At 49.9% G+C, this 12814-nt stretch overlaps 1 protein-coding gene across 1 annotated transcript; it reads right to left on the reverse strand.

Annotated features, from left to right (window-relative positions):
- Positions 1-157: 157 nt before the first annotated feature.
- On the reverse strand, positions 158-12461 carry ATCAY (ATCAY kinesin light chain interacting caytaxin). Its single transcript, XM_050910567.1, has 12 exons — positions 12367-12461; positions 7771-7835; positions 7186-7407; positions 6197-6382; positions 5407-5509; positions 4722-4853; positions 4238-4324; positions 3644-3742; positions 3334-3369; positions 2410-2445; positions 1622-1654; positions 158-1029 (listed from the first exon to the last, which is right to left on the reverse strand). Exons 1-12 carry the CDS (start codon positions 12441-12443, stop codon positions 1020-1022), a joined length of 1086 nt encoding a protein of 361 aa, XP_050766524.1. The 5' UTR covers positions 12444-12461; the 3' UTR covers positions 158-1019.
- Positions 12462-12814: the final 353 nt, after the last annotated feature.

The following is a 12814-nucleotide window of genomic DNA, read 5'->3' on the forward strand; positions in this document are numbered from 1 at the left end:
CCACCTGGGTTTCTGCCAGGCAGGTATGTTTATAGATGAGGCCCTCATTACCCAGGGACAGCAAGTAGGAAATTTCGAACATTTAGCAGCTTGTCTCCGCAATAGGAGGTATTAATAGTGAACGATTGTCCAGTGTCATGAAATCAATAAAAAGACAAGGCGTGAAAAACTTTCCTGTCCGTAAGGCTCCTTCTTAAAACCAGACCTTGGTGTGTGTGCGTTGATATGAGAAGATGCTCATAAGAAGGTTCTGTGGAGGCTGCCATGCCATATGGGGCTCTCTTTCAAAGTTATCAGAGTGTCTTACAAACTGAGACAGAACAAATCAGGAAAAAAACATGGCATTTACTTATAGGAATGGTTCAGTGTGAGTTAATAAGAGGAACTGGCAAGGAATTAACTGAGGCGGTCAAGGCTGGAAGAGGTGCCTAGACTGGTGGGCACTTGGTATTTTCAGGAAGAAACATACACTGGCTATAGAAAGGACGAAAATGCGCTCTTTTCATTGCCTGTATTAGTTATTCCCTGGGGCAATGGCTGTTGTAATGTCTGTATGGAGGAAACTGGGTGTGCAGTTTAAAGCAAAATGTCTCAGTGCTGGCCAGCAGCAAGTTAGGGGAAGGGTTTATAATTTAAACAAAAAATATATCTCTTTCTGGGCTGGTGACTAATGGACTACAGGATGCTCTTAACTTACTAAGAGGGAACATGGTATCTATTTGCACTACTTAATAGCTCTCCACAGACCATTATTGAAACACACTGGAACCTGTCCTGAAAAGTGCTATTCTTGGCTTGCTTTGTTTTGTGGGTGGTTTTTTGTTTGTTTTTTTTTTTAAAGTAAAATGTTTCCAAAAAGTTTAAAGGACTTTGCATCTTGGAGACAGGGGAGGCAGGCTCCGCGATCTTACAGAACTCGGAATAAGATGGCAACAAGGTCTTATACCAAAAGGTCATTTACGTGGGTGGCTGCCAGGCTGCGTCATTCTTCGACTCCATTCATTCCACACTATTTCAATTCATGACATACTGGGAAGGAACAGAAAGACAAAGTTATTTTTAGAAAGCAAGTTGTAGTAAAAATTTTGTTATTCCCACTATGTCAAAGAATATGAGTATGTTTGGGTGTAATCCTCTACAAAAGTGTATCAGGGCCAAAGATAATGTCATTCGTAGCTTTAATGGGCTTTCTTTTTCTCTAAGGACTTTTCCTGAGTGCATAGGACCATGAAAAAGTCACCGTAGGATAAAGGCAGCTCTGCAGTAAATGCCCACGTGCACACCTTTACCATGTGGCAAATGCCAGGTAATTTATTGAGGGGCAGCTTTTCTCAAGTGCCTCCATAGCAGCTGCCGTTGTGACCGGTCCGTGCTCTGGGACAAGCTGCGGTGGTTGCGGTTGCGACTGCAGCCGCATCGCGGTGGGGTGAAGCTGTCAACAGCTTCCCGGCTTTGTACCCCCCTGCTGCAAAGTGGCTGGTGCCTTTTTTGTGCTAGGTGGGTGGTAAAGAGGTCCTGGGTCTAACCCGGTCTTGCCTTTCCTGTTAGTGGATTACAAACACAAGGAAATCTATCACAGAGAGAGAGAGAGACAAACAAAAGAGTGAGGTAGGAATCAAACCTGGTTTCTTGGTCCTCTGCTGGGGGTACAGGCCTGCTTGGAAAAGAACCAGCAAAACAATAAGTGAATCTCCACCACAAACTAATCGCCCTCTCTTTTGGCCCTGAGGTCCCATTTGTTTCTCGGAACGATTCAGACTCATCCAACGGACCTTGGCAATTTTGATCAAAGCTCCTTTTTCTCTGGGAAGAGAATAGCCGAAATAGGCACTGTTCCCCCTCAGGAGCTAGTTAGATAGAATAAAAAAAGAGAGGCTATATCCCTCTGAAGCAGAGCCAAAACCAGGCCAAATTATCCTGGCATAGGATTTTCACACTGTCTTCCAAACCTCCCTAGAATTTTCCTTCCCGTCTAATGTTACAGCCTCATACTTTGCCTTTACGCACACCCAAGATGTGCCTGACAGCGGTATTTGGCCCTCTGCATTGCATCATCATGCAAATGCTACAACTGAATGTCAGGAGAACATTCCCTGGTGCCTCTGGCTCTGGTCCATGACCAAACGGGTTCGCTAGCTTTACAGAGGTAAAAAGCAGCATCAGGAATCCATTCGCATAGGTGAAGGTCAATAACATCACAAAAGTGGTGGCACAGGGAGCTGTTAGGGAGAGGAGAGGCTTTATCAGTTCCCAGACACTTCAGAAATGTCCTGCTAGGTCCAAACATCTCCTGCGAGCGCAGAGCCTGGCTCCTGGGGGGGTGCTACCGAGCAATAGGGCCAATCTCCTCACCAAACACTTGTTTAAGCTATTTTGTAAGTGAAGGATAAATAAAAAAAGAGTAGTTACCTTTCCTTCTCAGCCATGTCTTGTTTCTCTTCTGCCCTGTAAACACAAATCACATTTGAAATCTATCATCTAGAGGCGAGCAGTGTGAAAGAGTAGAGCATCTAAGGCCTTTCTAGGGAGATAGCTGGACCTCAGACAGAGGTTACAGGTCTGATCAGAAATGACTTTTAGCTTCTTGTCCCTGTGATATACGGCCTTGATAATCCTAATGCTCTCCGGATGCCTCCGTTGGCCTTAGAGGGAGGTAGCTAACTAATTTGGGCTGGACGACTCGCTTTTCAGCAGCTCGTGAACTGAATCCTCCCAAACTGGCATCTCCCGTTCAGTTCACCAGCAGGAGGAGGTGGTATTATAGCACATCGCTCTTGGGCTGACCCAGCTGGTCTTTCCTCTCTCCGTGATGGCCTTTTGCTTTTGGTGGAGCTGACTTATCGCTGTTTGTGGCCAGCACTTCTAACCTAAATCACTGGTGATGGAATGGGTCTAGAAAATGAAACAAAACAAACTATAAACTAATGGCCCTCTTTATGCCACTAGCAGAATGAAGGGGCTTTTAAAATAAGCACTAGCTCTCACTTTAAGGTCAGTTTGTGTGGTCATATGGGGAAAATGTGCCATTTTTGTACATAGAGTGATTTCTGATGACCTTTGCTAGCACATAGGGTGCGTGTTCAGGATGTGTGCACTCGTGGGGTTAAGAGGAACAGTTCTATGGATAAATAACCTTTTAATCAAGCTTCTTCTCCCTCCTGCAGCTTTTGCTTATTTTGAGAAAATCAGTAGAAGATAAGTGTAGGCTGTGTGGGATATCAGGGTAGGAGGAACGCAGAATTGACTGGTTATAACACAAATAATGATGAGAGAAAGCAACAACATCCCAAGAAAATGAACCCACCCTCCATCCCCCTCAGAAATTAATTTTACCTTTCTTTTCTGGCCTTGATCCTCTCTTCTTCATATCTGCAACAAACAGGAAACATTCTTTCAATGTTACCGCGTCAGGACTGTTCACTTTTAGTAAAATGCAATGTTTGCTCTGAAGGTGACAGAAACTGCATACTAGCACAGCGTGCAGGCTCTTGCTTGGCACCAGTCTATGAGTAAGATAAGGTTTGCCCCAGGCTCTGTGTTTCCAGTACATGGGTTTTGACTCAACACAATATCCTGCTACATAGGATTTTTGTCCTGCGCCTCCTCAGAGCTATGTGTGCCCCAGGGTCCCTCTGATACTCACTGTAGAACGCAGTCTGGAATCTGTACGTGCTCCATTGGGATAAGTTGCTCCAGTTCCTCCAGGCTGTGAACATACTGGATCTTATTGATAAACTTCACACTGGCAGAGAGAGAGAAAGAGTGTGTGCTTGAGGTCTCATTTTGATGTTCTTTCCATAGGAAGTCAGAATTTTCCTGATGGAAACGGGGAGTTCTGCATCTCTGTATCCTCTGTCGTCTGAGGGTACCCATCTCCTCCCAGTGCTAATATGCTGATGACTAAAAATTGTGGTGAGTTGCCACATTACTGTACCTCACTTTGCCTTGACCCCCGCCTCTCAATATCTGTAGGAGGGAAAAAGAGCCACCGTTCCTGCACTTCCCAGTAAATCTTTATGCGCTACCCACTGGGACAAACTTTGATCTGGATCCAGACACCTTTAGTGTCTCCTAAAACCACCTCTAGGATTGTCCTTGGAAGTATCAGAGAGATGTAGGACAAATGACACACAGTCTCGCCTTGGTCACTACTAGTTAAAGGTGAGCTTAAGATCCGATTCATGAGATTAAACTTCCACTCCAAAACCGGCCGAGTTTGGGAACATGTTTTATTTACCTGATGAAGGGTCTGGATATAGCCAGCACTGTCCGGATGAACCATGAAGGATGCACGATTATCAATGCTTTGAGGTTTTTACGCAGCCTGTGGAAAAGCCATGGGACAGAAAGTCAGATTCAGAGTACCTGTAACGTGTCAGGGCACTAACAGGTATTACTGGCCTCACGTGGGTGCCTCCACGCAAAAGCCCTGCCCATGGCCTCGGGGACCCTATGTAAGCTCAGACCCGGCAGGCTGCAGGAGCACTGCTTTGCTTGGGTGCTGTATCAGCCTGATCTCTGGGAAGGTGCTTGTGAGGGAAGGAGGGAGAAGAGGCAATGAAGAAAGCCTGGAGTAAGTCAGAAAGCTGTGATAGAGGAAGGAATTACAGAATCTGGGGAGTGAGGAAGGAGGGGTGGCTGGGAAGGCTGCAAGGAAGCACTGGAAGAGATGTGGGAAGAGGACTGGGAAGAATGAAGAGGGAACACCAACGGATTCTCACCTTCTGTCTATCATCTGATAGCATTTCTTCAGCCAGCCAAGGCCTGGCATCCTCCTCCGGGGCGTTGCTCCGTTCAGGTACACAATCATATAGTCCTCAGCCACCAGCAGCTCCAGACTACTGATCACGTATCTGTTGGGTGGTGATCAAAAGCAACGGGGACATGAGACTCAAAAAAGGTCCCTTGAGGTTTCTTCAAGTGCCTGTGTGTCATCCCAAAAGGCCTCCAGACCCTTTCTTTGTAGACCTTGGAACAGGTTTCAGATCCTCCTGGCACCTCTGCAGGAGGCCTAGGGGTATTTCTCAGGGATTGCTGGTGCTTGTTAGCATAGTGCACACACTGATGGACATCCCTGCACCGTTCTTCTGCCTAGCAGGAGCATCTCCCAGCTGTTCAGCATTGTATACATATGCTCTAGCCTGGTTGTGAGTCCATCACTGGCATAATTAACACTGAATGTTTGAATGCTTTGACTTATTGGTCTTGGATGCAAATGCTGTGGACAGCGTCTTACCCAGTGATGCTCGCTCCAGACTGCAGCTGCACACTGGGTACATTTGGCCTGGATTCAAACTATTTCCAGCTGAGGTTCCTGATGCAATGAATACATGGCAAGTGTTTCCCCAGAGCCCGAGTTACCTTCCTTGCCCTCCTCTCCCTCGTAGACCTTGACCAGCCACTTACAGGAAGAGATTCTCCATGATGTAGTGGTAATCAGCCAGGTTACTGTCCGGGAGATAGCAGGCAGCAAAGACAATGATGGCGTTGAGACCTTCTCCATAGTACCCTGGGAAAGAAAGACACGGGCAGCATCAGTGACTCTTTCCAGGCGGAGACGCAAGAGTTGAAGGAAAAATAGCAGCGAGGATGTATTGCCAAATTTGGGCCTGGGCTGGTTTTTGTGCCTCTGTTCAGCTCTAGGTAAGTGTTTGTCCCTCTTAGAGACCTCTTTCACAATTAGATTTGCCTCTGATCCTGGTTGTGGCTATAACATGCACGTGGGCTTCAGGGAAGGAATTTGTGCGTGTCAAAGCACAGAGCTGAGAGCTTTGCCCTGGGTCGCTGCTTGGCTTTGCTCAGATTTCAGAAATGGCCACTAACTGTGGACGTAACGGCCTTTAGCTGTGCCTCCAGGGACAGCGCAGGCACTGAGCTACAGAGGGATTAAGCATCTGCAGTCCCTTCATCGCTGGCGATGCTGCCCGCACCCAGGGCTGAGGGTCGGGGTATATTCAGTCTTGCTCAGAGCCAGCTTTATCACTGCTTTGGTTTACTGAAAGACTGCTACAGTGGCTATATGTTTTTTAGCATGAGCTGGGTGCTTTTGTGCTTGTCTGCCACATAGTGGTGCAAAACGAATAGCAATTTTTCCCTAAAGACAGTCAAAACAATCAGTTATGGCATCCCCTCCAGCTTGACAAAGATGGCCTGAAAGAAATCCGCCAAGCCAGGATTAGGCCTCCCTCTCCCTCACCTCCGTGTGTCACCACTCTCATGTAGGGTTTGATCATCTGGAGGTCGATGCGGTGCTCCTGCTCTCCTATGATGACAGTCCTCCAGAGCCGTCCATTAGTAGCACTCCCATCTTCTGTCCCACCATCCCCGAACAGGTCTGCACTGTCCCCAGGCATGTTCTTAGCTGTGGCTACGGGAGTGTCATCTGGAAAAGGGACAAACATTTCTGCCTTTAATATAATGTATGAAGAGGCTCTGCAAGAGCCTTAGTGTGCAGTAAGAGAAAATAACCACCACAGACTGAGGATGACCCGTTTCATCTGCAACTTTGATCCGTGTAAGTTTGTGGTTCTTAATAATCTTGCTCCCTTCCCAAACTGTAATAGAAATAAGCTTAACATCTGATGCTGCTTATAGTACCTGCAGTCACAGGTCAGGCACTGGACTTTTTGCTGGATCCTCCTTCAGATCCATCTATACCGGCTGAAGAGGGCACCGCCTGTGCCAGAGGGGTTGTCTTCTGATCTGCTAGCAGAGCTAGCAGAGTCCTTCCTAGCCCGATTCAGTCCAAATCAGCCAGATTAGCCAAGACCACGTTATTCAAGATGTTTGAACATTCACGTGACAGCTATACTGGCAGAGCCGAGCAGGCGGCACCTTCCAGCCTGGGGTGGCCCGGCTGCAAGCTGGAAGGGAATGTGTGTCCACAGCCTTATGCCTTATCCTGAATTATGGCTAGACGGGTGTTTGCAAGTCCCTAAACTACTTCTGCCCACACTATCCCCAGATGGAAATGCTGAGGTAGCAGCACTGAGACTCCTGGGCTATAGCTGGGGTCCTGGTGGGGCAGATGCTGTGTGGAAGATGGGGCCTGGTGCTGTGTGCTGTGCTTCGCTGCTGGGGAAGTCGGTCCTCAGCTGCTGATGGTGAGTGGTGTCAAAAGTGGTTAAAATGAGGATAAAAAAAGCCCCAGCCCCTGCAGACATTCACCCAGAACCGGCCTTTTACCTTCCCATTCCAGTTCGTTCCCGTTCCCCAGGAATTCGAGGGAATCTGTCTCATCAGGAGTTTCAATATCATCCACATTAATGTCCAGGTCATCTGGTGTGTCCAGGAAGTCATCGGAGAGAATGGAGCCTTCACTCTGGTCCAGGGAAATGTTGATTTCAGGTGCAACAAGTGTCTTCCGCTTACGATGCGCCCCATTAAAGTTTAAAGTATTTGGGGGAGCTGAAGTTAAAAGGAAAATAACTGACAGGTTGTCCTCGTCCTGTATCCTTAGTGCAAGACATGGTGCTTTCATTACGCATATTTCAGGCTACGGTCTTGGAAGCTAAGGGTGGTGGATCATAGCTGGGAGGTACTGGACACCTGCAGGTATGGCTGGATAAAAGTGCCCACACTGCTGAGATAGCTATTTCCTCCCCCAGCTTCTTGTGAAAGATTAGCAAATTCAAATCTCTCCTGGTTTCCTCTCCCACGTGGGAATTTTTGTGGATACTCCAAGGGAACTGGCTTTTGCCCTAACTGCAAGCTGCCGTTCCCATAGGCTTGTTTTCCTTTGAACTCCTGATAAGGCAGGCTGGTACTTACAGGATGTATTCTCGTCTTCTGTAGGGCTGCCCAGCGACTCCATCCCCGTCTCTTCTGGGAGAGGTCTGCAGGCAAGCCAAGATGCGGAGGTAAAAAGACAGGAGGTAAGAGGTGATGTTTTGGAGAAAGTCACTCTATGGCAGACAGTGGAGAGAACTGGGGACATCGGGGAAAAAGATACAACCCCATGTGTGCTCTGCCCTTTCCCTTTTGCCTGTGAGCTCAGCCTGAGGGATACCCTCAGGTGATTTGCCCAAGAGCAACCCAGCAGCTGTGCTTTCTTACTGGAGTACTGTGCAATCCCTGGGAACCTCCAAACTATCCCTGCATTTACTCCCCTCAATACATCCCTCAGGCTGCCATTCAGCCAAGAGGCTGGAAAATCCAGCCAGGGACACGGGAACAAACCCTGTCCCAGAAGAGCCTGGTAACATCCTCACTCCCTCCATATTATCCCCATTTTTATCTCCGTCAGAAGTTTGAGAGGCAGTGCCAAACTCTAGAGCTCCTCATCAAGGGTACCAGGGAACATCTTCTGCAGTTGGTACTTTGGTGTCTGTATTCCTGTTCCCTGCGCAGTGTAGGCAATGCAGTGGGCTGTCCAGACAGTCTGAATTTGGCTGCTCCTAAGCCCAGTGGGGGATGCTTTGATCCCAGCAGCAGCTGAGCTAGCAGTGGATGCTTAGCCCAAGAGCACTTTGCACTCTCTGCCAATGGTTTTGTAAAGCGCATCCTGCTTTCTGCCACAGGCCCCGGCTGCAGCGGAGCAAAACTTTATCCAAAGCGCCTGCCACAACCGCCTCTCCCGGGAGGCAGCTGCCTCCTTGGTCTATCGTGACTTTGCTCTAACGCAGTCGGTGTTCAAGGCAAGGATCAAACCTTAGGTGTGATCCCAGAATTGTCACCCCATCCTCACCTCAGCCCCCGTTTGACAAAAGCTGACAGTGATACCCAAACCCTGCTGAGGTTTGGAAGCAGGTTCATTCTGAGCTGAGATCCAGACACCGGCACTCAAACCCCTACTTCGGAGCTGAAGGCTGACCCACCGCTCCCTTCTGGGGCTTCATGGCAGAGGTCAGGATTTGCAGCTTCTCGTGCTTGGCTCCTGCACCCTCTTGGTATAAATCACCATGCCTCCGGCCAGAGGCTAGAAGCATCAATTGATTTAAAAGTTGGCTTTCCTGTACAGATGCTAATGCCAAATCTCATTACGTGGCTGTCACCCTTTAGAAATTGCTGGAGTTGCTCCTGACCCATATTGGGGTAAGTGAAATCAGAATCTGGCCCCCGGTACTGCAGTGAGGAACCTTAGCTGATGGCTGAGCAGCACACTGCCCACCCTGAGCTGGATACTTTCTGGACACTTTTCCCCTTCATTTGAGCTGGGACTTGTGCCTGTCCCCTGCCATTAGCTGGGTTTGAAACTTCTTGCGCAGCACGACCAAACCCCACCAACCCCGTGACAAGTTCATGTTGTCGAAGGTCTGTTTAAAACAGACCTTCTGAGCCATCCTCGTTTCACCTGCCCCTTGCTGGAAGCTCCCCCTCGACAGGGGGGAATAGCTCATGCTTCCTGCTGTAAAATCCCGGGTGCTGGGACAGCCCTGGGGTTGAACATGGGCGAAAAGCCACCAATTTTAAGGCAGTGCTGTAAGAATGGGGATGGGACTGTGCACGGGGCTGGTGTCCAGCAGCTGCTGGCCTTACGGTCCAGCGATGGCAGGGAGAGAGATGACGGGGACTGATACCTCGGAGTCCGCAGGAGGATACAGCCTAGCTCAGCCCTACAAAGGCTCCTCTTCGTGCTGCCATGACACCAGAGCCACCAGCCAAATTAAACCCTATAAATATTTAGATTAAGGGATAATCCTCTCCTAGCTGGTTGTTGTATATTTATGAGAGTTGGAGACCTGATCAAAGGCGCTTGCTCCTTGCTCGCTTCTGCAGCACCCGTGGGCTGCCACGATATTCCTGAGCAGTCAGAAAGATCCCTCTGCCCCCCTCCAGCCTCTCCTCCTCCCTTTTGCTTTTGTCTTGAAGGGGGCCTGGCTGGTTGTTTATCTGACTGTCAGCTGGCGCCTGGCACAACTTGGTGATACAGCATCAAAAGGAGCGGGGGGGGAAAGGCCCAGCTGTACTGAGTACGTGCTGCGGTCAGGCACTCTGCTCTCTGATGCTAGGATTCATTTAAGAAAAGCAATTCAAAAGTCAGAGGTGAAGAAAAGGGCTTTCTTACCTTCCCAAAGGGTGCTCAAATCACTACCTCCCAGTGTCTCGTGTAAATCTTCCTTCCCAAACGCAGCTAGCCCCAGATGCCAAATTTTCTGAATGAAGCAGGTTTTCTAAGGGTCGGGTGCCACCATTTTGCTTTCTGCTGCTAGCGTGCTGCCCAGTTTCCCTCTATAAGCACCTTCTCTCGGGCCCCAACCAGCCCGAGCCTTCACCGACCGGGATCCGATGGATGCGTGATGGAGTGAGCATGCTCCTGCATCCGCCCCGCGGCACCGCTACAGCATCATTGCAGGACAGCACTTGCACAAACAGCCGAGACAGACTGTCGACAGGAGGCTAAACCTTCAGGGAGCAGCAGGAGGGGGAACCCTTTCCTCCCGCTTCCTCGCTGCTTGCTCAGTGCCTTGGCATTGCACCTTTGCAACCTGCAAGGCAGGAGCTTGTTCTGCAGATCGGCTTCTCGGGGAGGGATGGGAAGGTCGCCTGGCGTCCTTAATGAGCAGCTGAATTCAGTTTCCCCAGCCCAGATCTTTGTCTAGGATATGGGTTTTTTTGTGGCAAGATTGGTTAATCACAGCTAAGCAAAAATAGCTATGCAGCAAATCGTCTGCTAGAGAGCTACTGTCCCACATGCAGCAGCCTCTGCCCTATTATTTTAATGCTTCTAGGGGGAAGTGTCTTGAAAATCATTATTTATTTATTTTTACTGCCAGTTAAACGCAGCTAGCATTCATTCATTTGCCTAGTGGCTGTTCGGGCTCTATTTCCCTTGCATCATTCCTGATTTGATCCCTCTGCAGCAGTCTATCAGCAGGCTGGGGAGCTTGTTTGTAGGGCTCTGGCCTCATCCCTGCCACTGACTTGCCACCCAGCCATGGTCACATCCCTTTGCCTCGCCCTGTGCTTCGTTTGCTCGGCAGGAGCGATGGTGCCCGTGTTAGGTGGTGCTGTGGGCTCTGCAGAAGAAATGCCCCTTGAAGGGCTTGGCTGTGGCTGGGGTAAGTTTGCTGCTTGCATGGCAAGTGTGAAACAGAGCCTGGCAGCTCCTGCTCCAACACGATGGTGTGGGTTAGTGCATAGGTGTCCAGGTGCTAGTCCAGCTTTGTCCCCAGATTTTCTAGGGAGCCTTGGGTCAATGCTTTCCTTTTTATACCTCGCTTTCCTTTTTATACCTCGCTTTCCTTTCTACTCTGTTCAAAGCTTGTCAGCACTGCGCTCTGGGGGAGCCTTAGGTTGGCAGAGGTCCATCAGCCCAAAGCTCTGCCCAGCTCTGCTTTCAGAGGAAAGAAAAATCCAGCCTAGAAACCCAAGGGCTCGGCTGAGCCCACCTCGGGCCAGCGGAAGGACAAGCCGTGTCCTGTGAGCCAGGTGCTGGGCTGGCAGACAGAGGTGCTTAGATTAGCGATGCAGCTGGACCCGGGCTAAACAGAGCTAAGCTCATCCGCCGGTGCCGAGGGAAACAGGAGACCCTTTCTAGCACGGCAGGGGCTGTGCATGCCCACCCGCACAGCACACTGCGCCACTGTCTGCGAATACAGGGGCTCTGTGGGCTGCCCGGGAGAATTCAGCTGCAGCTGGGACAGGGCGAGACAGCCCTGAAAAGCCCCTCAGCAGCCCGGACCCCAGCTGCGGCAAGGCTTGGTGTTGGCCATGCTGTGTGTGCCCCAGCGAGCTGCTGCTGGGCCATAGGCTTTAGTGGTGGATGTGTGGGGCAACGCTGGGGCGGGGATGAGGGTGGGTGCACCCTTTGGGTGGCTGCGGGGAGTTCAGCGCGCACTGAGCTTACAGGGATTTTTTTTTTTTGCACTCTGTGCAGTTAATAAAACATCTGTGAAGGTGAAAGCTGCCACTTTGGCACCTTCTGTCACCCACACGTCATTTCTTACAAGGTTTGCAGCCATTCAGATTCTGCATGTCACTGCCAGCGGTCATTGCATCCCAACGACTCCGCTTCCTGTGGCAAATTCCTGGCAAAGCAGCATTGCTCTGTTTGGGGAGACACTGCTTGATTCAGAGACTGGGAAGGAGTCCATCCATCCCTATATGCATCCATCCATCCCTATATGCTGTCCATCTATCCCTATATGCATCCATCCATCCATGCTAATCTCCCTGTCCTCCGCACCCGGCTCCTTACCCTCTCCTTGGCATGCTCACAGAGGGTTGCCAGAAGCCTCCCCAAAATTTTTAAGCATTCAGAGCAGCCTTGCTACAAAAGCTCTGTTCTCTGGCCAGAATTGCCCTGTTGAGGTTAAGACTCCTGTTGCCTCTGGGGCTGGTGGGAGGGACCTGCGTGCTCCATGCCCTGCTGGTTTCTTACAGGAAGAAATAAAATTCTCCCTGCCTTTTTTGCAGGGAACAAACCTGGGGAAGTCCTCGTCTTGCCACTCTTCCTTCACATCCACGTTTTCCATCCGCAAAGTGGCTTCTGTGGTTCCCATCGTGCTCAGAGAGGGGCTGGCTGCACAGCGGTTCCCTCGAGAAAGGGCTCAGGCTGGAAGGTGGAAGGCAGAGAGGTTGGCATTGGGCATCGCAGCCGGGGAGCATTTAATCCAAACCGTTCAGAGCAGGTATGCTGATACCATGCTCCACAGAGAAGCAGCGTGATAGCTGCTTGTTTTGCAAAAGCGACAAGGCAAGGACATGGGGTTTTGTGGCTACTCGACACGCTTTGGACAAGAAAGAGGAGGTGACGTTGGCCCTGGATCAAAGCAATAGGTATCTCTCTGCTCTGTTGTGACCTTAGTTCTTCTCCCTGAGGTTCAACACTGTCTGGGCTGATGCCCACCCATTTTTCCCTTGCTACTTCTTT

Source organism: Gymnogyps californianus, chromosome 24, assembly GCF_018139145.2.
Source record: "Gymnogyps californianus isolate 813 chromosome 24, ASM1813914v2, whole genome shotgun sequence".
Lineage (NCBI taxonomy): Eukaryota > Metazoa > Chordata > Aves > Accipitriformes > Cathartidae > Gymnogyps > Gymnogyps californianus.